This window comes from Solanum verrucosum, unplaced genomic scaffold (assembly GCF_900185275.1).
Source record: "Solanum verrucosum unplaced genomic scaffold, falcon-dt-bn FXZP01000237.1, whole genome shotgun sequence".
In the NCBI taxonomy this organism is placed as follows: Eukaryota; Viridiplantae; Streptophyta; class Magnoliopsida; order Solanales; family Solanaceae; genus Solanum; species Solanum verrucosum.
The window spans coordinates 244389-271903 of record NW_026020069.1 but is presented as its reverse complement, the minus strand read 5'-3'; the positions used below and the strand labels follow the sequence as shown (position 1 = coordinate 271903).

At 33.2% G+C, this 27515-nt stretch overlaps 1 protein-coding gene across 1 annotated transcript; it reads right to left on the bottom strand.

Annotated features, from left to right (window-relative positions):
* Positions 1-21679: 21679 nt before the first annotated feature.
* Positions 21680-23991, bottom strand: LOC125823804 (ferredoxin--nitrite reductase, chloroplastic-like). Its single transcript, XM_049503192.1, has 4 exons — positions 23551-23991; positions 23120-23474; positions 22716-23004; positions 21680-22428 (listed from the first exon to the last, which is right to left on the bottom strand). The coding sequence occupies exons 1-4, from the start codon at positions 23921-23923 to the stop codon at positions 21691-21693; spliced, it is 1755 nt and encodes a 584-aa protein (XP_049359149.1). The 5' UTR covers positions 23924-23991; the 3' UTR covers positions 21680-21690.
* Positions 23992-27515: the final 3524 nt, after the last annotated feature.

Below are 27515 nucleotides of genomic sequence, written 5' to 3'. Positions count from 1 at the left end.
GTTTGAGCCATCCGTTGAAACAATTCACATCACACAAGCACTATACTAGCTAGTACAATTAAATGTTATTAAATTAATACTCGGTTAATTAATAACCTCTCTAAGATAATATTTTTCTCGGTTACTCATTTCGATAGGATGATAAGATAATATATTGTCAGAAGACCTCTATATGAATATATGGTCCCATTAATATTATAAATTAATAATTCGTTAAAAGTACAAATATATCTAAGACAATTTAGTGAAACATGATACTGTTGTGTTTTATTTTTTTGTTAAAATTTAAACCTTGTTGAAGCTCTTCTCTAACTTTTCTTATTGCATCCAAAAGTTTCGGTGTTGTCTTTTCGAACTGCACAATAAAATTGTGAAGAGTTCTAAATGTGTCAAAAACTGTGAGTTAATGAGCTCATCAGTTCATTGATAAATCTGGACAGAAAACTGAATGTAGAAGAAAAGAGAGAATTTTATTGATGTTTAACTGCAACAACATACAAAGTGCGACTCTCAACTTGTGCTTTTATAGCTAGGAATTGAGATAAAAAACTAACTAATTATTGACAGCTCATAATTGAGTAACAGGCTCATCAACCAACTAATCCGAGTGGAAATGTAAACAATGTTAACTAACTAATGAACAATGTTAACTAACAGTGTTAACTAGTTAACTAACTAATGAACTAATTTGTATTTGAACACACCCCCTCAAACTGAAGGGTTCATGACATTAAGCACACCAAGCTTGCTGAGAAGATGCAAATGTTGAGCTTGAGTCAAGCCTTTGGTCAATAGGTCTGCAACTTGATGTTGAGTAGGAACATGTACAGTGGCTATCACCCGTGCTTTGATCTTGTCTCTGATAAAATGGCAGTCAATTTCAATATGCTTAGTCCTTTCATGGAAGACTGGATTAGCTGCAAGCTGAATGGCTGACTTACTGTCACTAAAAAGAGTCATAGGCACATGAATAGGAACTCTTAACTTAGTAAATAGCCCCAACAACTATGTGATCTCAGATACAGCTGAAGCCATGCTCTTGTATTCGGCCTCAATTGAGCTCCTAGAGATAGTTTGTTGTTTCTTAGATTTCCAGGACACCAAGGAATCACCAAACTTCACCACATAACCTGTAATAGACCTTGTAGTATTTGGACAACTAGCCCAATCAGAGTCACACCAACAAGTTAACATAGTGGTAGGGTTAGCTTGCAACCAAACACCTTGGCCTACTGTGCCCTTCAAGTATCTTACTACTCTTATAGTTGCTTCCCAATGCGACCTTTTAGGAGACTATATGAACTAACTGAGAGTTTGTACTACATAGCTAATGTCAGGTCTAGTGATATTGGCATAAAGAAGCTTTCCAACTAAGTTGTAATGTCATGAAGGACCTCATCTCCAGTAACCCCATTCACCAAATCATATTCCACTGAGGTGAGTCTTAGGTTTGATTCAAGAGGAGTGAGAGCAGGTTTAGCACCAGTGAGCCCTGCATCAACAATAAGTTCTAAAACATACTTCCTTTGATTCAAAACAACTCCTTTAGAGGATCTTAACACTTAATTCCCAAAAAATATCTGAGTTCCCCTAGATCTTTTAACTTGAATTGTTGATGTAGATACTCCTTGGCTGCTGTGATCAGCTAAGCATTGGTACATGTGATTAATAAATCATCAACATAAACTAGGACAATGACAAGTCCTTCATTTTTCTTGAGAGTAAAAAAAGAATAATCATGTGCACTATGATTGAAACCAAACAGACAACAAGATAGTAGTAGTTTTAAGTTCCATTGTCTAGAGGCTTGTTTAAGCCCATATAATGACTTAAGTAACTTGCAAACTTTTGTCTCCCCTGGCTTTTTGAAACCTTCAGGCATCTCCACATATACCTTCTTATCTAGATCACCTTGGAGAAATGCATTGTAGACATCCATTTGATAGAGATTCCAACCCTTAGACATTGCTAGAGCAATCGCACATCTAACTGTTACCATCTTTGCAACTGGGGAAAAAGTATCATGATAGTCCAATCCTTCTTGCTGACTATATCCTTTAGCAACTAGCCTGGCCTTGAACCTTTCCACCTCACCATTTGCTCTATAATTCACCTTATACACCCATTTAGATCCCACTGTATGCATCCCTGGTGGTACATCAACTACCATCCAAGTTTTGTTATCTTCAAGAGCCTATATCTCTTGCTTCATGGCATGTATCCATCTATCATCTTTGACTGCTTGTCTGAAGTGTTTGGGCTCCACATAATCAGACACTTTACTTAGATAGCCTCTATAAGATGGTGTTAAGCTGTCATAACATAGATAATTAATCAAAAGATGCCTAGTACTACTTTGCTTCTTGCCAACAATAGTATAATCTTTCATCCAAGTAAGCTCTTTAGTGCTTCTTGTGGTCCTTCTCAGGGAAGGATCTGTAGGCACAATAGGAGTCTGATCAGAAACAACTTGTAATGAAAAATTCTCACAAGTGAATTCTTTTGAAATCTCACTAGCATGCTGAGCATTCTCACTGTCCAACACAACACTGTCTTCAATAAGAGGATCCCTAGCAGTATCAGTATGAGTATCTCCATTATTTAGATTGAAACAATTATCCAACTCTAAAGGAGAGTTAAAAACAGTGAATGGTGGTTGTGTCTGTGGCATCACTTGTGCAAAAGGGAAAAAATCTTTCTGAAAAATCACATCTCTATGTACAAAGATCTTATTGTATTTAATGTCCAGCAATATATATCTCTTTTGAAGCTCTGAATATCCTATGAGAATAGCAGCGACAAATCTTTCTGCAAACTTATAACCTTTTTGCAATACTAAGGCGTGACAAAGACATCCAAATGTCCTTAAATGAGTGATAGAAGGCTGTTTGGCATAAAGCATTTCATAAGGACTTTTGTTCTTAATGGCAGACGAAGGTAACCTGTTCATTAAGTAGACAACAACCTTAATATTGTCGCCCCAAAATCTAATAGGTAAATGTGATTGGAATCTAATAGCTCTAGTAATGTTGAGAATGTGTCTGTGTTTCCTCTTTACCACACCATTTTGTTGAGGTGTGTGAGGACAACTACTTTAGTGTAGAATACTTAGCTCCTGAAATAACTTTGTACTCTGAGAGTTAAAGAACTCAGTACCATTATCAGACCTCACAACTTTAACATGAGGATCAAATTGAATCTTGACCATTAATAGGAATTTTTTTATGACAACAATGGTTTCAGAATTCAATTGCAACAGGTAGGTCCATACAACCCTACTATAGTCATTTACAATTGTTAGAAAATAGTGTTTCTTATCCATAGTAGGGGTCTTATAGGCCCCCCAAAAATCCATGTGAACAACATCAAAACTTACAGATTGCTCTAGAGCTACTGATAGGGAATGCAAGTCTAGTTTGCTTAGCTAATGGACAAATTGAACATTTAGAAAGGACTTCACTGTCTTTATTGTTATAAACTAGCTTTACAATCTTTAGGACTTTAACAGAAGGATGTCCAAGCCTCCTATGCCACAAATCAACACATTTGACTATTGCTCCTGCAGTAATCACTTTCTTTTGACATGTAACTTCTTGCTTGTGTGGTGGTGGAATTTTACCCTTGAACATGTATAAACCTCCATCTTCTTTACCAATCCCCTTCACCTTGCCACTGAAGAGGTTCTGAAACACACAAAAGTCAGGATAGAATGATACAAAACAAGACAATTCCCTTGTGATTTTTGAAACTGATAATAAGCTGAATTTGAAGTCTGGAACATGTAGAATATTCTTCACTATCTTGTTATCAAACACAGATGCCTCACCAATGTGACTAATTTCTACCTTGTCTCCTGTAGTCAAGTGTACATGGTTCTTTTATCATTTAGCTAACACCTGACTTTTTGTGAGTGAATGATTGTCTGCTATAATGTGATGAGTTGCACCAGAGTCTATGATCCAATCATGAGTGAAGTTATTTGACATTAAACAAGTAGTTATGCTTGCCATGTTGACCTGCTTAGAGTCCTGTCCTTCTTTGTTTAACACGTTTAGTATATGCTTGTATTCATGATCTGTGAATGCATGACCTTTTGCCAAGAAAGCCCTGCTCTCATCTTGATTAGTGAAAGTCCCTTGAGAGTAATCGCAATGGCTACCAGATGCATTGTTTGTTGAGTTCTGCCTTCCATAGTCATTAGAGTTTCCTGCATTTCTCAAATTCACATTGTTAGTAGAGGACTGTCTACCATAACCACCTCCATAGGTAGATTTTGATGCACTGCGTGTGTTGCCATTTCCATAGCTTGATCCTGACTTTCTCCTTTGCTTCCAATCATCTAGGTAACCAATCAACTTGTAGCAATTCTCCTTAGTATGACCAGTGAAATGACAAAAATCACATCTCTTCCCTTTGTAATACTCTCTTCCTTGATTTTTGTTCACATTAAGTGCTATTGATTCCGGTTTCTCTACTACATTAACAACAACTGATGAATGCTGAATCTTGTCTTCAATAACCATAGCATAAGGCTGATTAATGGAAGTAGTAGTTCCTTTCAACAAGATCTGTCTCCTAGCTTGATCATAAGAGTCATTTAAACTACTTAAAAACTGAATTAACCTCTGTTGCTGCAGATGATTAGCATAATCTTTCGATTGAGGATATGTACAACAAGGATTTGGTATCACAACATTATATTCACTCCATAATGTTTTCAATTTAGTAAAATAATGTGATACAGAATCTGTACCTTGAGTGAGTGTGGTGAGTTCCCTATGCAGCTGATAGATCCTCATTCTGTTCACCTTGTCAAATCGCTCTTTCAAATCTGCTCAAACTGAAAATGCAGTAGTTGCATACACGATTCCATTGAGTAGATCATTACTAAGAGTGTTCATCAGCCAGGACAATACAATCATGTTGCATGTCTCCCATTGTTCATGAAGCTCATCCTTGTACAATCCTCTAGTACAAGCTCCAGTCACAAAACTAAACTTTCTCTTCCATAGATGTGCAATCCTCATCGACCTGCTCCAGATCCCATATTTCTCTATTCCAGTCAATTTTATGGGAATTAATACAACTGCTGAAGCCACTAATGGTCCGATGTACAAAAAATCGTTTTGATTGATTTTAGGCGCCATTTCTGAATGCTCAAAAAGAAAAAATTATTAAAGAAGAAAACTCTGCTCTCGTGTACTTCTTCTCATACACAACCAGCATCGATTGCTCAGAGCTCTGATACCATGTCAAAAACTGTGAGCTAATGAGCTCATCAGTTCATTGATGAATCTGGACAGAAAACTGAATATAGAAGAAACGAGAGAATTTTATTGATGTTTAACTGCAACAACATACAAAGTGTGACTCTCAACTTGTGCTTTTATAGCTACGAATTGAGATAACAAACTAACTAATTATTGACAACTCATAATTGAGCAACAGGCTCATCAACCAACTAATCCGTTAACTAACTAGTGGAAATGTAAATAATGTTAACTAACAGTGTTAACTAGTTAACTAACTAATGAACTAATTTTGTATTTGAACAAAATGTGATAAGTGTTTCATTACCCGTAACTGGTTTCAAATGTATTGCAGCATCTTCTACTTTATCATCAACATTATTTTTTTCAATGGTATCCACAATTTTCTCTAAGCGCTGGACCTCTAAACATGTAATATATTCACCCATCCAACATATTATTAACGTCCATTTTATTGCGGTAACCGAGATCATTAATGATAACCTTAAGTTCATGAATGACATTTTCATTAGTGGATTCATTTTAATTCTCTGAGATTTCATCCTCAAATGAATTTTGGTGTTGAAATTGTATTTCAATAAAAGCTATCTCTATCTATGTTTCTTGTCGATATATATGACCATAATTATTTAGGTAATTAGACTACTCCCAATGGCTGCTTAATTGACAGAGGAAAAAATAGAGTTTTCTACTTGATGCAATGTACACTATATGTCACTGTCTTGCTTTATGATGTTTCAATGTGGTCATTGGCAAAGTGAGTTATTTGTTGTTAGCCAATCTTGATACTATCTTGTTGCAACAGTATTGGGAAACTATAACGATTTGTTCTGTTGTTATAGTTATTTAAGATCATATATAGTATGCATAGGTCCTTGTAGATTAAGATTTGGCAAAAATAAACAAATGAACAAGTGCTAAAATATGTAACGCTCCACTATATATAGCGAAGGGAGCAAAGCTACAAGGTTTTGTTGTAGCGAAGAACCCGTTCGCTAACAAATGTCGCGGTATCTTATTCTGTATTTAAGTTAGTTTTTCGCCCAAGTCTTGATCATAAATTTCTATACTCGAAGTCTCGAAGTAAGAAGTTAAATAATGCAAATATCCAATATAAAGTTGGAATAATAAAATCTGGCTCAAGAATTTAATAAATTAATGTAGCGATATCGAAATAGTATTGCACAAAATATGATAAGTTGATATAATGATACATCGAAATCGTGTTGTATTGCTTCAATATAATGATAACTTGTTGCAATGTTTGAAATTTGAAGAAGGCATCAAAAGACAAATTTAATCTTTTTGAAAACAAACAACAATAGATTTTGCATAATGAAAAATATTTAACCTTTTGGAGACTTCAAAATATTCAATAATAAGAGAATTGCTCAGGATGGTAAGCATCCATCACCTTTAACCCTAAAGTTGTGAGTTCAACTAATCAAGAGAGTAAAAAGGGTAGGAGCTCCTAGGGATGAGTAAAAAAAAGAAAGGAAGGATGAGAAAGGGAAATATAATAATAACAACAACAACAATAATAATAATAATAATGTGGGTTCATGTTAATAATCAAAATATAAATGAGACATCAAAATAGGTAGCCACGTAGACGGCAGAACGAATACTACAATTACCTAAATGTTTTTCAATTTCTCAATTATTACAATGATCCCACATAAATAAGGTAAAATATATATATATATGTATCATATTTTCAACCCAAAAAAATCTTTACAAATTTAACAGTATCTTATATGTTTTTTTAAATATATATATATATATAGAAAAAAAATTGAGGCCCCAAGCCATTGATTTAGTGGCCTTATGGTCGAGACGACTTTGCCCATGAGGTAAGTAATTTTATCTGTCTTTCCTTCCAATTTCCTTTTTCTTTATAGAATTGAAGGGTGAGTTCTTCGTAGAACCTTGTAGGGAAGAAATATGGTTATATTGTTGGGGCAGAATAATAAGTAGTAGTAGTTATCATGAAATTGTTGATATAGGCTTAAATTTCGATATTGAGAATCTAGAAACTCCATAAAAATGGGCTCCTGTGCATATTAATGGTTTAAGAGAGGTTAATGGGATCAAAACTCATGGAAATTAGATTGATCATGAAAATCTTTGATTGGGTAAAACAACCCGTTCATTATTTATTCATTAGACCTTCTAAATAGATAGAATTAGGTGAGTTGAGTTGCCAAGACCTTTGTTTGAATAAAATACGATATTAAAGTGACCTCATACTTTGCTTATTTACACTATAAGCGTTCTGAGGCGTTGAGGAAAAGGAAGGCTCTAACAATTTAACATGTTCACTTCCATTTCATCGGTTAAGGTAGGTTAAAGATTTACTTGGAGTCAAATTTGCTTAGTTGATATGTAATTTAATTTGTATTGCATGTTGAGTTTGTCTTTGGACATAGTTGTTAGATGCAATTAAGGGTGTGTTTGGTATGAAAGAAAATGTTTTCCTGGAAAATAAGTTGATTTTTGACTTATTTTCTCATGTTTAATTGGTGAGTAGAAAAATATTTTCCGAAAAAGATTTTTAGTGTTTGATTTATGAATAAAAATATTTTTTATTTTTACTAGAATAGAAAATATTTTTTGAAATTGAAAATATTTTTTAAAAACAAACTTAATTTATTTTTGGGGGTGGAGGGGGGGGGGGTCGAGGGTAGGGGTGAAAAATTGAAATTTTGAAGTTGAATTTTTTTTAAAAAATAAACTTAAATTTTTTTTGGGGGGGGGGGGTCGAGGGTTGGGGTGATAAAATAAAATTTTGAAGTTGAAAATATTTTTTAAAAACAAACATAATTATTTTTGGGGTGGGGGGGCACTGGTAGGGGGTGGGTGGGTGGTGTGGGGTGAAAAAATGAAATTTTGAAATTGAAAATATTTTGAAAAGCAAATTTAAAATTATTTTTTGGGTTGGTGTGTGGGGGGGGGGGGTTGGTAGGGGTGGGTGGGTGGGTGGGGGTCGAGGGTAGTGGTGAAAAAATGATATTTTGAAATTGAAAATATATTTTTAAAAGAAACTTAAAAAACTTTTTTTTAGGGGGGGGGGTGTGGGGGGCTGGTAGGGGGTGAGTGGGTGGGGGGTCAAGTGTAGGGGTGACAAAATGATATTTTGAAATTGAAAATATTTTTTTAAAACAAACTTAAATTTTTTTTTAGGGGTGGGGGTGGGGGGCTGGTAGGGGATGGGTGGGTGGGGGTCAAGGGTAGGGGTGAGGGGGTGGGGCGCTTGTAGGGGTGGGGTGGGTCAAGGGTAGGGGTGAAAAAATGAAATTTTGAAATTGAAAATATTTTTTAAAAACAAACTTAATTTTTTTTTTTGGGGGATGGGGAGCTGGTAGGGGTGGGGTGGGGGCTGGGTAGGGGTGGGGGGTCGAGGGTAGGATGAAAAAATGAAATTTTGAAGTTGAAAATATTTTTTTAAAAACAAACTTAAATTTTGAAGTTGGAAGAGAGTTTTGGAAAATGTTTTCCTTAAGTTTTGAAGGGAAGTCATTTTCCTTAAATTTGAGGAAAATTAGTTGATTTGAAAAACATTTAACCCAACCAAACATGAGAACCAAACACACCCTAAGTGTTGCTTGTTTGATTTAACATGCAAGTTGTTGAATTGATTAAATCATTGGTGTTATGGTTATAAAGTTATAATTACTTTGTGATGTGATGATATTTTGAATAAGGACATTACATCTATGTATGCTTGATGTGTTATCTCAAGAGGAAATTGAGAAGGATGACATAATGTGTTGTGTAGATGTAGTGAGTATATCACCACTATGGCACTATTGGTTGAGGATTCTAGGCATATGGACAACATTTGGTTGAAGTTGAACAAGATTTATTTTGAAGTTATTTTCATTGTGAAAGTTAGTTATGATTGAATTTGAACATAAATTTTGTTATGATTTTTTTTGTGAATTGATATTCAGTATAAAATGCATATATTTAATCGTATAAAGGTCTCAGATGTGTTTCTTTGTCATAATTTGGTCATTATTAGAATTATTACGTGTTTATTACGTGTGTTTCTTTGGATAGGAGATTTGTGAGAGCTAATAGGCATGTTTGGAGAAAATATATAAACTTATTATAAAGGGAAAAAGGTCTGGAAAATACTTCAACTTTGGCCGAAATTGTTGTTACGATACCAAACTTAATTGAGGACCTTTTACCCCCTATACTATTTAATAGTGTATTTTAAAGGTATATATGTGCGCATGTGGACACGTTACTATTTATAATTATGCAATATTTATGATGTCTATGTGGGCACATATATACATTTAAAATACACTATTAAATAGTGCAGGGGGGGTAAAAGGTCCTTTCCAAAGTTCTATATTGTTACAACAATTTCGGTCAAAGTTCGGATATATTTCAGACCTTTTTCCCTATTATAAAACTTTAAAGTATGAGTAGAAGCCCAATGAAATGATCAAAATCGCATCCAAGAGTCATTGAACTAAAGGCCTTAGAAAAAATGAAGAAAAAAATGAAAAGTACAACAAATGGTCGTGCGCGGAGCGGCCACACTACCAGGCTCACTCCACACTAGTGAAAAGAAATAATGAAGAGCAAACAAATGTAGCTTCTGTAAAATTGATTGTGTGTGGAGCGGCCACACTATCTGGCCCATAGAGCATAAGACCAAAAATATGACTAGGTCGATTATTTTGGCTGAAGGTTATTTTCGTCCCAAGATTAAATATGTCTGATATTAAAAGTGTATTAACTCGATATACAGAAGGTTACAAAGTTTTTGAGAGGCAAGAACAAGGAGAAGAACCGATAACTTGAAATTCAATATAGAGTTTCAGTCTCTTATACTATTTTACTTATTCATTATGCAAATCTATGTATGTTCTTAAACTCTATTACGAGTAGATACACCATTTTCTAGGATGATTGTCACGACCCAAAAATGGATCTGATGCCACTTGTCTAATTCCACCAAGACAAGTTGTTAGATCGAGAAAGATTTTGATAATTGACAAATAGAGGAACAAATGAAAGGAATCGGTTGCGCCGACATGTTCCTTTCAGACCGAATCCGGTTGGGATAAGGAGAACGTCAACCACGCAAATTAGAAGTTATAAAGCAGTGGAAAGGTTGCTTTTTCGACAAGAAACCAATGCAAAAAGGTTTCCTTTCATAAAGAAATCCTAAGAGAAGTAGGAAGCATAAACAAAGTAGGAAGCATAAGCAAAGAAGGAAGTAGAACAGCGTGAATAAAGATTCAAGAAGGAAATAAATCAAAGCCAAGTCGAGTAAGGAAACTACACCAAAGAAACTGTGAAGTAGAGTCTGAGTCGAACAAGGCTTAAAAGATGCGATAAAGTCAAGTTCGAGTTGAACAAGGCTTTGAGGATGCGATAAAATCTTGTTTGAGTTGAACAGGACTTTGAGAAGTTGTGATCTATATAAATAGGGCAATATTGTCGTCAAAAAAGATTGCGCACTTAAACAGAGAGTTACAAGCAGAATACAATCAAATAGAGGGAGTTCATATTTGAGTGATTTCTGATTACAAAGTTTAGCCAATGCAAGGAAACAAGAATTGAAGAACTGATTCATAGGCTTATGTTTTATAGTTCTTAAGGCAAGTTTGCTTATTGAGCTTTTATCGAGTTGTATATTTAATTCTTTCTAGATCCAGTGAAGTATAAACTGGAGTAGGAATAATGTCTTCAAGTTGGGGAGACTTAAAGACTTGGGAACATAAATCTTGGGGGGTTTGTGTTGAAGTTTAGGAATTAGAGTTAGTTCCTAGGATTGCAAGAGTTGTAATCCGAATTCATAACTTGAAGTGGGTCGACGATGTATTTGGTTGTTGGCGTCTAGGAATTAGAGTTTATAATTCCTTAGGTTACATAGGTTTGTAATCTTTTGTTGAGGCCCAAAGTTTAATGAAGTGGAGTTAAATCCTACAGAGGTGTAGGTCGTAGTTTTTTACCCTTTATGAGTCGGGTTTTCCGCGATAAAATATTGTGTCATTACTTTATTTGCTTTACATAACGTAACTGATGTAATCTACAAAGGAACATATAGAATATACCTGTTCCTTAGGCAAATCTGGGGGTCAGTATTCCAACACAAGTCAACCTCAACCAAACGAAATGAAAGAAAAACGGAACGATAAAGCAAGAACAAGATAAAGTGGAAAACTTATTCTTTCTATTGAAACCCCCAAAATCAGGTTGTCACATGTACAAGCCATTAAATACATAATGTGTGGAATTGAGAAATAAGTACAAGTCTAAGTCTTTGTTTCTCAAGTAGAACAAAGCATAAAGAAACGGAAGAGAGGGTCCGCCGAAATGACAAACAACTACCTCTCAATAGTCATTTAACAAGCCTCATGAAGTAAGAGAAGACGAACAATCACGCTAACTTGGGCTCAGAACTTACAAAAATTTAGAAGAAAACAGTGAGTACCAACAACACGGTATCCAACAAGCAACCTAATAAACAAGACATCTAGCTAGAAAATGAATATTTCTTTCATCCCAACCGAACCTTCACAACTATAACCTGCACATAAATCATTCCAACCTAACAGTTCTACAATACACAACTCATAAGGCTTAATAATCATAGTTCAATAGTCACAATTCAACAACTAAATGAATCAAGTAAGTCAATCTCAATGTCAAACAGATCAATCACACGTAACAAGTGCATCAATCACAATTAACAAGCAAGTCACACATAAGGATCACAATGCATCAAATCATAATAATCAATCCCTCGCCGGAACCATTTTCCATCAGTACAATATCACTAGCCGAAATCATTTCTCATCAGGTTCATATCAAATCACTAGTCTAAACTATTTCTCATTGATTTTATATCATATCACTAGCCGAAATCATTTTCCATCGGCTTTATATCAAAACACTTGCCAGAAATGACCTCGACATAACAAACACTTGCCAGAAATGACCTTGGCATAATAACATTCGCCGGCAATGACCTTGGCATCATAAACACTTGCCAAAAATGACCTCAACTTCATAACTCTCACATGTCTCATCATAGTGTACAACAATCAATGCACACAAGCAAAATCACACCACTTGAAAGAGGCATCAATTCATGCAATTCAAGTCCACATTCATGTTATCAAGCATTTCATCAATCAATCAATAAAGGTCACAACAAGGCAATTCACATAATCATGATTATCACATAGCCTTTTCATTTCAACCCTTTTTTATTCGTTAACATTTATCAAGTGGACAATTAACCCTTCACCTCATCCTCATCACTCCTAACACACAACAATGAAGGGAATACACGAATTCTACTAGAATACAAGGTTTAGAAGATCACCTGCCTTAAATCAATCAATTAATCACACCAAGAGGTGAGTCTTCTCTTTCTACCAATGTCCAAAGTCATACAATCTATAACTATCAAGTATTCACAATGAATCTCCAGAAACAACAACACTCACATCGAGTTCTTTGAAAAATGGGTCAATCAACTCAAAACTCAATTCTGAAAATAAGGTTTAAATCCAAAATTTAATACTTGAAACAATACTCAAGACTTTAGAAACTCATGGTGAAAATCATTTCGAAAAAAAGAATTAAAATTAGTTCAAAATCTCCATTTTAATTAAGAACTTGAGTTCTTGAAAAACCTTGTCATTTACCAATCAAAATCCCAAATTATGATGTTAGAATTCATAAATAATCGAAGGAAAATGAAGTTTTAGGATCATAAAAGCTTACCCAAATGTTTTGCACAAGTAATCCTTTCAAAAATCGCCTTCAAGGGTTTTCCAAGTACAAAATTGAAAATGGGGCTTAAACCACGAAATGGCAGGTCAAAACCCCCTTTGTTGTCGCTTAAGGGACAATAGAACCCCTCAAAACTGGGGGTCTCATTTTTGCGAACTAAGCTCCGCTTAAGCAACCTTTGCTAAAGCGATCCCTAGTCTGCTTAAGCGAACCCCTCCCAACAGGCCAGTCTCGCTTTTGCGAGCTGACCTTCGCTAAAACACAGATTGCAAAAACGAAGGCCCTCCGCAAAAGCGAGGACTGCAGCACCAGAAACATTAACCAACATAAAAATCATCGAAAGGACCCTCAAAATTCGTTCAAAACCCCGTACACACAAATCATATATGCAGATCAATTATAATTGATGTTTCAAACTCAATGGAACTGTCAAAACACGAATCTGACTTTTTCTTGACCCAACATTCGTGAAAATCACAAGAAACCAACTTAATGCCTAAAGAGAATAAACGAGCTCGGACCTCTCAAAAATCAATCAAGACCTCACCTAAGCTTAAAATCATCTTTCGAATCCAACAAAACTCTTGAAATTCTGATCCGAGCATCTGAACCCCAAATGTTGACCAAAGTCAACCAAAAGGCTAAATTTCCATAATTTCACAACTTAGGACCTCAAATCCTCAAAAAGACTCTAAGTCTGAAACTGGCAACTATCACAAATTAGATTCCACATTCCAGGACTAATGGAATCAACGTAATTCCATTTCGACACTCGAAAATCCAAAAAAACAGCAAAAACCACTTTCTTAACAATATTAGCCTTTCAAACTCAATACTTGCCAAATTCTCAACTTTAAACTCAAAGTTCAAAACCAACTTTTAAAACCCAAATAGAAAATACTCAAGGTTGATATCAAGAGGGGCAAAATGATCATATCATGAAACTTTCTAAAAATGACCGACCGGGTCATTACAATGATTGATGGAACACATTGTTGGATGAACTAGTGATATTGTTTTACTATAATCAAATCGTTTTACTTTATCCCTATTTGTTCAACTATATTTTATTATCATTAATTGAAGGGTCATCGATTAACGGTGTCGTGATATTTTACTGTTCTTGAGAGAGACAGAGATTAGGTGTTAGTTGAACAACACCACTTTGAGACTTTAAGAGGTTAATGAATGCGATTTAAAATTCTTAGTTAGAGATAACAAAACTTTGGTGCGATCTATGTGAAGAGAGTATTCAGTTCGCTAGAGTTCATTTGAGAGTAGCGCTAGAAAATCACAATTATATGTTGAGAAACAATTATAGTAAGTAAAGGTTCATGGTTGAGAGGGAATAACTCGACAATATTATAGTGGGCATATTCTAAGTTGATTCCGACAATTGGTGAAATCATCATCGTAGATTGTTTCCTCTCGAAGAAAAAAAATCATATATTACTTACTTGTTTAATCATTTATATATGTCTAAGTTCTTATTTAAATTCATCACAAAAATAATCATTAAAATAAACTTTGAGAAAGCAAGTCCTTTGCTTCGTAGATAGGCTAGCTCGTTTTGTACTTTATTTACGAGCTCATGTAGTAATCACCCATGTCTCTAAAGGGGCTTATGCACTCCACTTGATTTGTACTAAATGAGTGTTAGAACGAGCGAAGCCCTCAATTTAGAGGTTACTGGATATGTGGTTGATTGAAATTGTCCATTGCCATTTAGCTATAACATTTATTTTTCTCATTGTTGATCTTATGTAGGGGACAGGGGTGTGCAAAATCGAATAAAAAATCGAATCAACCCGCAAATTGAGTCAAACTGGAAAAAATAGTTCAACTAGTGATTTGGTTTGACTTGATTTGTATTGGGGGAAAAAACTCGATTATACTTGGGTTGGTTTGGTTTTAACTAAAAAAAAACAACCCGAGACCAAACCAATTCGACATTATATATATAACTTTAAAACTTATTCTTTACACAAAAATATTTACTTTGATATAATTTTTAAATATTTCTTATACTTTTTCATAATTTTTATCTTTTAACATATTATTTCAAGTTTAAAACATAAAGTTTTGAATGGTCCAATAAATGTTATGGTTCATAGATGTTAGTAAATCTAATAAAGCTCAAATCAAAATCAATTAATACTAATGCTAACAAAAAGTAAATTAATTCAATTCTAAGAATGACAATAATGTTGAATATTTGTTCTTTAGTTTTACACTTGTTTAAACAAATAAACTACATAATCTAATTCTAATATTTCTTTAATATTCAGTCATGAAATTGATACTTATTTGACTTATTTAGCATGATTTAGTACTTTTAAATTATGATCATTTTCATTATGACTAATTATTAATTTGCAGTTATTTATGCGATTTCATTATTATTTTTTGTTGAATATTTTAGTGTCATCACTCACTCATCTTTTGTGTTATTTTTTCTTAAGAAACACCTTAGATAGTTGTATTTTCATAGGACTAAAAAGATATTTGAAGCACAAGTTAATTATATGTTTGTATGAATATTTTATCGGAAAAACCCAAAAAAATCGAAAACCCAAAAAAACCGAGGTTGAAAATCTGAGTTTTATTAATTTGATTTGGTTTATAGATTTAAAAATCAAACACAAATGATTTGGTTTGATATTTGAAAATCAAAACTAACATGTCCATATACACCCTTAATCATATGTATAGAACCAATTTCAGGATTGGGCACAGTATGAAAGATCTTTGAAATCCTTGATAGTCTGAAAAGGGAACACGAATCCAACCACAACTTTCTCTATTTAAAGAAAAAGAAAGAGGGTGAGGGTCAAATCTGCATCTTTTCCCCATTTACTTACCTTAAGGGATATAGTGACATAACTAGAAATTTAACGAAGGGTGTCCAAAAATCCTGTAGGTAATAAAAATAATTTAATGAATAAGTGTACTTAAATTTTGTAAATCAAACTTTGTAACATTAATGATAATTTTATTTAATTAAAAAAATATACCAAAAAAATTAAACTCAAACTACATAATATTTAGCTGTAATGTTCATGTTTATTTAATAGTGAATGGAAAAAAAGGGGAGAGAAAATTCAGTTTAGAATGAAATCACTTTTATACTTCAAGATTTCACGAACCTCTGATAACTAACAACGACACATGAAAAATAAAAAGTAGAATCAAACGAGTTATATTAAAAAGAAATTTTGTATGGAGCCTTTTCACTTTTAATAGCTTTATAGAAAATAAATAAATAAATAGGATTTGCTTAATAAACTTTAAATTAAATAATTACTTTTATATTTTATTTAATTTTTTAATGGAAAGAATTTTTTAAAAAAAGTGATTGAAAATTCAAGTGGCTACTGAGCTTTTTATCCCCTTAAATTTTTAAGTTAATTTTTTTTTGAATTATTTTTAAAAAAATATATTTATTAACTACAATTAAGAAATTAATTAGGAGCTCCTTTGAAAATGTAAAAAAAAAGTGCAGCCAAAGGGAAACGACCCCACGCGCAACATATAGCATTGGCCTCAAGTTAACGTCTGAAACCACTATGCTAAGAAAGTTTATTGTTTTAAGGGTGTTCAAAACGTCTCATTTAATTTAAGCATTTAAAGTATTATTTTACTTATATATACAGTGTAATTTTCCGACTAACTGGACACCCTCAACCTAGTATAGCTACGCCCCTGAGTGTGTCTGATATATGATTGGTTAATGATGATTCTCAACAACATCTAAAAGTTCTCGAGCTTACTAGACGGAATTCAATCAAAAATGAAAATTTATTTTTCTTAGAAGGAGATGAACTACCTATAGATTTGTATGCAAGTGCACGATAGGAATTAGGAGAAAGTTGACATAATTCCTCCTTCAGAAGCTAAAGTTGAATGATCAAAGTCTTTTTAGGTTTAAAATGATTACTATAATATTCTTAGTGATACAAAAGAAAGCTTTAATAGCTCTCCATGTCCATGGGATCAAATCCAATCACAAAGAAAGTTAGATTATATTGAGAAAATGATCAAAATTGTCCCTTATCTTTGTTTTAAGACTCAAAATGATCCTTATCCTTTCACATGGAGCACTAATGATCCTTCTACTTTGTAAAATGGTGCAGTTTTAGTCTGTCAAATATTTTCCGTCAGTCTCTAAAGGAAGTCGCTCATATGTTGCATTAACTTGATATGACCAAGTTTCTCTTTTCTAGAGGAAGAAGTGAAGTGATTATATTGTGAGCACATTTCTTCATTAGTATTATAATCTCCATATTATTATGTGAGCAGATTTATTTATATAGTAATTATATTAGTATTGTCTCCAATCTTTTGGTAGGATTATTTAAAAATTAAACACGATCAAGATTAATAACTCAAATTGACAAAATATTATTGACTTATTGATAATGATTTATTAAATTTATGATTCCATAAAAATAATAGCTTTCGAAATGAATAATAAAAGGGTAGAGTGTGCACACATCTTACCTCTACCTTCTCAGATAATAATATTATTTTCAGAAGATCATTTTCTGATCTTCCCTCTACCTTCTCTGATAAAAATATTATTTTCGAAAGATCCACAGCTCAAAAGAATTTACAATTTGATAATGGTCTTATTATAATTATTTTTGTGAATGATTAATTCTATAATGATTTATGATTTTTCTTGACGAATAACGGATAATTTGATAATAATTATTAAATTACAATTTTATGCTTAATCGGTAATAACAAGCTCTTATTTAAGACGTATTTTTTCTGAAATTCTGAATAATTTGTTAGGGTTTTGCCCTGATTTTCTTACCATAATTTAAGATTTATTTTTCCTTAAAGAAAAGATAAAACATTACATAAATGTTTTTACTTTTCTTGAAAGGAAAATATAATATTCTTTCATATTTGATTTATTCTCTCCTTTTAGGACTCTTTTTCTAGTAAGAAAAAGTTTTAGGACTTTATAAATATAAGTTTGTTTCTTCTAACACAAAAACAATAATATCCACAGTGTAGTCGTTTAAGACTTTTGTTTATGGGGAGATTTATTCTCTCTAAAGTTTCAATGTTTTTCTTTATATTAGTTTTTAGTATAAGTTTTTGTTATCTGATTTATCAACTATATGGTTTGCAAATTGTAAGCTTCCGCATGACGCCCAATCACCCTTCACAACCCAACAAGTGGTATCAGAGAACATGGTTCAATGATCCAATGGTTCAACAAGATTGAAGAAAAGTTCAAGTGGTTTCAAATCAATTTGCAACAAATTTGATGATAATGAATATTTTTGTGCTACTACATGTGGAGAAAAAAATTCAAATATATTTTCAACAATATCCTGCTGCTCCATCGTTTAAAACAAAATCAATTTTCAACTCATGTTTATTTTAGAGCATGGGCTCCAACTTTCAACCCCTGCAAACTTTAATGCTCGGGCTCCACTTTTAACTCATGCATCTTATTTTTAACGCATGAGCTCCACTTTCAACTCATGCGTATTACTTTTAACGCATGAGCTTCACTTTCAACCTTGTTCATCACTTTTAACACAGGGCTCCAATTTTAACCCATATCAATTTTTAAATCATGGTAAGCAGCAGTGATACATGAAGATTTTGTGAAGAACAAGATTATCATGCAATGAAGAAGACAGATCAAGCTTTGTCAAGAAAATCCAGCCAAAAGGGGAGATTTGTTAGGGTTTTGCCCTGATTTTCTTACCATAATTTAAGATTTATTTTTCCTTAAAGAAAAGATAAAACATTACATAAATGTTTTTACTTTTCTTGAAAGGAAAATATAATATTCTTTCATATTTGATTTATTCTCTCCTTTTAGGATTCTTTTTCTAGTAAGAAAAAGTTTTAGGACTTTATAAATATAAGTTTGTTTCTTCTAACACAAAAACAATAATATCCACAATGTAGTCGTTTAAGACTTTTGTTTATGGGGAGATTTATTCTCTCTAAAGTTTCAATGTTTTTCTTTATATTAGTTTTTAGTATAAGTTTTTGTTATCTGATTTATCAACTATATGGTTTGCAAATTGTAAGCTTCCGCATGACGCCCAATCACCCTTCACAACCCAACATAATTTACATGTTTTGTTTTGTTAGATCAATAGTTACATATATTAATAATATATAATATATATTTTTAGTTTTTCGTAATCTTTTCATTTGTACTTCTGGATATGCATATTTAAATATTTAACTTTATAATATATAATATTTTGGATGTTGCATATTGTTGAATTGTCACTTAACTTGATTATGTTTCGATGTTTATTTTAATAAAAAAAAGTTAACAGCTAATTGACAATCAATACATTAATAACCCATATCCTAACTTTTCTATAATGATTTAGTATTTTTATAAATTAATAAATCCAACTAATATATGAGGTGAATATTCATTGTGAATACCACTTAAAATTTATTCATTTGGTGACCTCAATAATTAATCTTTACCGTCTTAATGAATGGACAAATGGAGCTAAACGTGTAACTTGACGAAAAATGTTTGGAAGATTAAAACTGCACCATTTTTTAAAAAGAGGAGGACTATTAGTGCTCTCTATAAAAGGATGAAGATCATTTTGAGTCGTAAGGCAAAGATAAGGAATAATTTTAGTCCTTTTCTCGATTATAGTTGCAACACCACTTAATACTTATCCTCATTAGAACGAGTTTTGAGTATGATACTGAATCAAAACAAATATTTCATTTGAGATACTCTTCAAACAAATTCATTATTTCACCAATAGTTGAAATATTGAAGTTTAGTACACTGCTATCGTACTGATCACCCTATCACCTAGAAAAATGGGAATATTTAGGGCCTGTTTGGAAGGACATCCTGGTAATTAGATTTGGTGTAATTGGTGTAATTACATTGTCTTGTCCTGTTTGGAAGGACAAGTAATTACTTAGTCAGCAGGTAATTGGTGTAATTGGCAGGGGGTAATTACACTCTACAATTCACATGCAGAGGCTGTGAATTGCTGGTAATTACATAGTGTAATTATCACCTGATTACTTTTTAATTTTTTTTTGTTTTAACTTTTTTACTTCTATTATTTTAAGTTCTTTTCTTATTTTTATTATTCTAAAAATTTGTTTATTTTATTTTTTATTTTTTATTATTATATTTCATTTTCTTCTTGTTCTCAACCTTACTTTACGTGATTCTATGTAATTTTCTCGTATTATCTATTTCTTTATGCCATGCTTATTTTCTCATTAGCATAATTTTATTAGTATTCTAATTTTTAAATTAAAATAGAATTTATTTTTAAGTAAGGTTATAGACTTACGTTTTCTTTATTGAGAAAAAATAAAAATAAATCATATTTATTTCTATGTTGAAATTTGTTATAAGAGTATTATGTTAAATTTTTTGTTTTGAATTTATAACTAATGTTATATTTTCAGTTTCATTTGTTTAGTAATATTGAATTTACATTGCACGCCATTTTTTTAATTAGACTTGATAGATTATATTTTTGTCAAACATTTAATAATTTATGACATTTTATTTATATATTATTCTTTTTATCAAATATGCATTTCACGATATTCGTAGAAACTTCATACTTTTAGTTGTTACGATCAATTCAATTGAAATATATTAATTTGAAAATATATAAATCAATTATTTTTTCATAATATTAGTTACAAAAAATATGCTTATTAATTAATATATTTCAAAAAAGAATATATATCTTAAATATTTAATTTAATGTCATTTATAAAGTTTCTTATTTGTCTAGTATAAATTTTAAATAATTAATTTTTATTTTTAAAATTTATTATAATTTTATAATTGCAATTGTGCTTCCAAACAGAACATGTGTAATTACACTGTGGCATCTAAACATGACATGTGTAATTACAGTATAATTACACTGTGACAATCAAACAGATCAATGTAAATTATTAGACAGTGTAATTACTAGACTGATAATTACTACCCTAGTAATTACATCAATTTCAATTACCAAGTGACTTTCCAAACAGACCCTTATTATATTTGTAAATCCCTTGGAAACAAATCGCACCGCATGAATACTATACTAATATTTCAATATCTACGTTTCTTGTCACTATTGACCATAATTATTTAGGTAATTACACTACTCCCAATGTACACTATATGTCATTGTCTTGCTTTATGCTATTTTAACTATGATCATTGGCAAAGTTACATAACAAAGTTGACGTTAATCGTTGACGTCAGGTTAATGATTATATTTATGTATTATGTCATTTCAAATACCAACACTACTTATCAAGTACATACGGTAACATAACAAAGTGTTTTAAGAATATAATAATCGAAACAAATGAATATCAAATTACATTTTAAAAAATGTATTATTAGGAAATCCAACAATTCAAAAGCGCTTTTGGTTTGGATGAGTTTTTCCAAAAGAATACATCGTGTGATTATATTTGGAAACAAGTACAAGTATTTGCATCATGCTATGTCACACATGAACATGTTAACATCTCATGTTCTGATTATTTAACTAACTTACAATCCTGTACCTTGGAAATATCTTAATATGATAAACCATATTCTGAAGATTTTAGATTACTCTTCTGTTTCTTCTCTTAATCATATTCTGAAGATTTGAGATTACTCTTCTGTTTCTTCTCTTTCTCTTGGAACAGCACCAAAGTTGTTAACTAGTAAGTCGACGATTATTGGTACCAAATCTTCACAGGGAACAGACTTCTTATAAACTTCTCCTAAATGCGAGTCGCTCCCTATTCTGCCACCCAAGAAAACATCAGCACCTTCAACAGTCTTGCCTTCCTTTCTAGTCAGGCATCCCATGAATCCGATATCGGCAACTTGAACTTGTCCACAAGTATTTGGGCAACCTGTCCAGTGCATCCTCACTGGCTGTGTCACGGAGACTAGACGTTGAACCTCCTCAGTTATCTTCATTGAACGTGCTTTAGTCTCGATTATTGCTTGCCCACAGAATTGGTTACCAGTACAAGCCACCAAATTTCTCATGAGAATAGGTGGATCGGGAGAAAATCTCTTCTTTAGGAGAGGCTCATTGAGTAATGCATCGATCTTTGAGTTCTCGATGTTGGGGATAATGATGTTCTGTTCAACAGTCAGACGGAGCTCTCCTGAACCATATTCATCTGCCAAACGAGCTAGCTCGTCCATGTCATCTGCTTGGACACGACCCACGGGAATGTGAAGACCAACAAAGCTGTAACCCTCCTGTTTCTGCGGATGCACGCCAAGGTACTCTCTCCTTTCCCATTGTTTCTGGACCAAATCCTCTGCAGATTCTCTCTCTAGCTTCTGTTGGGGCATTCTCTTCACAACTTCTGCCCTGAATCCTTCAACACCCTGAATCATTGAGAAATTAAACCGTGAGAAAATGATTCCGGTTAGATCATCTACCGAAAAGTTTGGTTCTGCCTTGAAAGGGATATATATAGTAGTACATGAGTTAAGACTAGTAAGCGCTTGTATTCAAAACCAATATGCAACTCAAATGAAATGTTATCACGGAACTCATGTTCCTCAATCAGCACGATGTATGTTATGAATTTACAAACTCCAATTTAGGCAATACGTTAAGACAAATGACAAATTATTCTTTTAAAAGTAAGCATAGTGAATGTATTACTCACAAGTTCGTCAATTAACCACATCATTCTTGTTTTCTGTCTGTTCCCTCGGGTACCAAGATCTCTATAAGCTTCTAATATTGCTTTGCAAACAGGGACTACATCATCAGCTGGAACCCATGCATCAAGAGGAATTGCCTCTGCACATCGCTTCGGACTGAAGAATCCACCCACAAGCAGGTTGAATCCAAATCGTCCATCTTTGGTTGCAGGCATATAGGCAAGATCATTGATATGCGGATGCTCATAAAGATCGTGTGACCCTATTACACATACATTCCACTTCCTTGGCCTGCAATAACATCATTATATCGCAAAATCTAATTAGCAGATGCTTTAACGTAACCTCGATCAAAGCTATAAAGTTGAAACACAAAATTGTGAAATGTTTGGTGTAAAATACTTACAAGTTAGTCACGTCCACATTGCCACGAAAATTGGCGGTGACATATTGGGACAACAAATTAGTGTAAGGTCTTGTGTCTACAATTTCATGAGGATCAATCCCTGCAAGAGGGTTCCCCACCGGATTTCGAACATTATCCATGCCACTCTGCAGACTTGTCAAGCCAACTTCATCAAGTCCCTTTAGAATCTCAGGCACATCAGGTAACACAACCCCACGAATCTGCCAATTTTGCCTCGTAGTCACATCACCACATCCATCTTTCCCATATTTCCTAATCACACTAGCTAAGTATCGAGTTTGAGCACTCGTCGTTACTCCATTTGGAAGCTTCAATCGCATCATGAATCGACCATCTGATCATCAAAATATGAAAAATATGAATACGAATGAATTAATCAAATCCGATTTAGTTCAATTTTTGGTACTTACAGTGGTGTTTTCTCCGATGGAAGAGTCCAAGCCACTTGAGGCGAATATCAATATCTTCCTTAGTAAGCTTTGATTTCTCCATCTCTTCAACCGAGATCTTAGCAAGATCTTCAATACCATTTTCAGTGAATAATTTCATAGGTTCCTTTTCAATCTTCGCCTTTTCAGCTGGATTTATGCCTTGTCTGAACTTTTCCTTAAGTACCCAATACCCATCTTTTTGCTCCACTCTAGGCTCTAGTCTCTCAGCAGCTATCTCCGCCGCCCCAGATGACGGTACCGCCACCGTCTGCGGCGGAGTAGCATGAAGCTTGGAAAATCTATTAGAATTTGGAAGTGAAGTAGCTGAAAATTTAACCGAAAAAGATGTCATTTCGACAAATTAACAAGAACAAGCAAGTTAAAATTGAGAATTTAGTTGATTGAGGGTGGCGGTGATCGTCAAAATGGAGGAATAAGACCATTTATGTAGTCGTGAAGTGGGGTAGGGGGGACGGTGCTTGTGGACTCTTGGAAGTTCCAAAGGGTCGTTATTGTTTTAAAATTACAAGTGCTAATGACTAGGATATCCCATTCAAAGTCATTTCCTCTGTTCCAAAAATAATTGTTATATTTGATTTGATACCAAATTTTTTTAAAAAAATATTATATTTTTTAAAAAAGTATATCATTTAAAATAAGTGTAGGATGAGAGGAAGTTGCTCGAATTGTAAGCATCTTTTACTTTCAATCTGAAGATTGCGAGTTTGAGTCACAGAAAAAAATAAAAGGGGTGAGAGTTTCTAAGGAGGGTAATAAAAAAAAAGTGTTGGGGTAGAGAAAAATCATAGGTGTGTTATGTGAAGCTCCCTCAGGCAGGTTGTTTTTGGTGAGGGGCAACCTTTTGGGCCATCCATGGGTCAAGGAAAGAGACGTGTGGCCTTTTGATTAATGCTACAGGATAACTAGCATACATATCAAGAAAATGCTTGAGGTGGTTTTGCAGGATTGCTAGAAGAATTTTCTTATAGAGTGATAGTTGAAATGTAACTATAGTTTGTGGATTTATCAAAATAATAATAATAATAATAATAATTTATTTAAAATATAGAAGAATATATTGTATTGGCACGCAAAAAAAAAAAATAGTTTATTTGCGTATAAATAAGATATATTGTATCCACACACAAGTGAAATATAATGTACACGCAAAAAAAATATAGTTTATTTGCGTACAAATAAGATATATTGTTTCCACATGCAAGTGAAATATAAGTATATGTATGACACATATATTTTACCTGTTTTTCCCTCTATAACTTTTTCTAGCTTTTAAATGTGAATTATGACTTATCGGGATGGGTGATATGATTTTTAAGGTGCGGATGAGTTTAAGATAGTTCATTCTGAGAGTTGAAATTCAATAAGTTTGATTAAACTCAACATTTTGAGTTAATGAGATTGGATGCGAGTTGACAATTTCATTAGTTCTGGAAGGCAATTTATTATTTCGCTGGACACTTTGCACGAATCCCAGGGCACTCATAAGTGTTTTGAATAATTGAGATAGAATTTTAGAAGCTTGAGAAACTTAGAGTTGATCTCAATCATTATTTGATTAAGATGACCTTGGATCAATGATTTGATGACTCTTATAGATTCAGAATATGCTTAGTAGTCAATGTGCATATTCGGTTTATTCTGTGGGGGGTTCCAAACAAATCTCGAAAATTCATTTAGAGAATTGTAAGTTTTCGCTAAATATGTCAGTTGCATATATCTAGTGCAACCACATCCTTCTCTGCGTTTGCGCGTTCGAAAAGAAGGAAACAATGGATCAGATCACTCTTCACATTCGTGGTTTACCGCGAGACCCTCTTATTCAAAACTAGCCCATCACATTTGTGAAGGGCATCGTGATTAAAAACTTTCATGAACTTCACAACGTCTCTTTGTGTTTTGGAAAGTTAGGAGACTCAATTTTGGGTAATATTTGAAGCGTTGAATTCAATATTTTCTTTGGGGTAATATTCTAACCTTAAATTCAATATTTTTCTGCTAATTACTCGAGTATTTCAAGCTTTAATCCATGAAACTAGGTAGAAAAATTAGAGTTTTAGGTTAGAAATCAGGGTGAGTTGCATCCTTCGACAACACTGGATTCTAAACACTCTTTATATTTTATACCTTATTTTCTTGTAGACGGTTATATATTTTAGCCTTTTTGGTCTAGCGTTTTATTCATAGATGTTCTTGTATTGATTGTCACCAGATTTTGTAGTTGTTTTAATTTTTATGTCATTTTTTTCCGCGCCCATGATCATTTGGGAATAAAGAATATTTTCTTTATAATCGGTGACATGAAATTTGAAATTTAAAATGTAAAAATATATTGGTCCTCTGAAGCATGTTTGACGGTCTAAGTGTGATGGTCCGTCGACCTTGTCGTCATCTTGTCTCAGTTGCTTGGTTAGGATCCTTAGCTAGCCTGACATTCCGTCGCAGGTATGACGGTTCGTCAGAAGCCAAAATTCTGCATCGCCACTGCTAGTCTCCAATGATGGAGTTGACGGTCCATCGGGCATGTGATAGTCCATCAGTGCTCCCATTAGGGATCTCTTTTGCTTGCACTTAGCTCCATTTTGCTTCCTTTTCCTTTTTGTATGATTTCCTATCTAACATAGTAAAAGACAACTATTAAACACTATTGTTACTTAAGAACGAACATTTATTTATAGTGAAAAGTATCAAACATCAATATAAAGTAAGATTTGGCCTATATATATATTGGACATCCTTCGCCGGAAAATTACATTATATATATAGGTCAAATCTTACTTTATCTTGATATATTAAGTATTTTGGACACCCTCAACAACAGTAATGAGTTGTAGTTCAGTGGCAAAAGTGTGTACACAACACTACTAAAAAACTGCTAAAAAACTACAGAAGTAAAAGCGACGGACGACGTCACTCCAAAAAGCGACGCAATTAGCCACATTGTCCATCACTTTTTAATTAAAATAATTTTTTAATTTTTTTTAAAAGCGAAGGACGGCATCACTTAGTCCGTCACTTTTTTTCGCAGATTTTTACGCCAAATATATATATAATGAATAATTAATTATTTTATATAGATAGTGACGCAGTCCGTCACTTTTTATTAAAAATAATTATTTATTAATTTAAAAAAGCCACGCCGTCCTCCGTCGCTTTTTATTAATTTTAATTATTTAATTATTTTTTAAATAAGCGACGGACAACATCTTTATGTCCGTCGCTTCTTGGTCAAAATATCTAGTCAAATATTTTAAGAAAGCGACGGACAATGTCTCTTAGTCCGTCGCTTTCTTTAAAATATTTGTACTAGCAGACGCGATTTTCCCCATTTCTCCATCTCTCTTCTCTTCCTTCTCTCTTCCTCTTTCTCGAAGCCGACGCCGACGCTGCCCGTCACCGCTACCCACGCCTCCGCTGCCTACGCTGCCGCTGTCCACCGCTGACCCCGACCCCGACCCACTGCCCTTCTCCTTTAATTCAAGGTTAGGGTTTCATAATATTATTTTTAATTTCTTTCAATTTGAGTATTGAATTTGTTAATTAGTGTATTGAATTAGTTTTTTTATTGATTGTTAGTGTATTGAATTAGTTTTTTATTGATTGTTAGTTAGTAAGTGAATGATTTTGGTTTTTGATTGTTAGTTTGAATTAGGGATTATTTGATTGTTAGTTTGTGTTTGTTGATTGTGAATTGAAAATTTTAATGTTAGGGTTAGTTTGAATTAGGGTATCTTAGGATTTGTTTGAATTTCGGTATTTCTTGAGTTAATTAGTTTGATTTTGGAATTGTATGTTTAGTTTGAATTAGGGTATTTAAGGAGTTGTTTGAATTTGGGTATTATTTGAGTTAGTTTGAATTATTATTGAGATTATAGGACTAATAGTTTGAATTTGGGATTAAGAATAGCTAGCTAGTTTGAATTTAG

Coding starts and splice junctions, on each gene's coding strand:
- LOC125823804 (XM_049503192.1), bottom strand. CDS start 23,923: ATGACATCTTTTTCGGTTAAATTTTCAGCTACTTCACTTCCAAATTCT. Junction 23,475..23,550: donor CCATCGGAGAAAACACCACT/GTAAGTACCAAA, acceptor TTTGATGATCAG/ATGGTCGATTCATGATGCGA. Junction 22,429..22,715: donor TGTGGTTAATTGACGAACTT/GTGAGTAATACA, acceptor TCAATGATTCAG/GGTGTTGAAGGATTCAGGGC.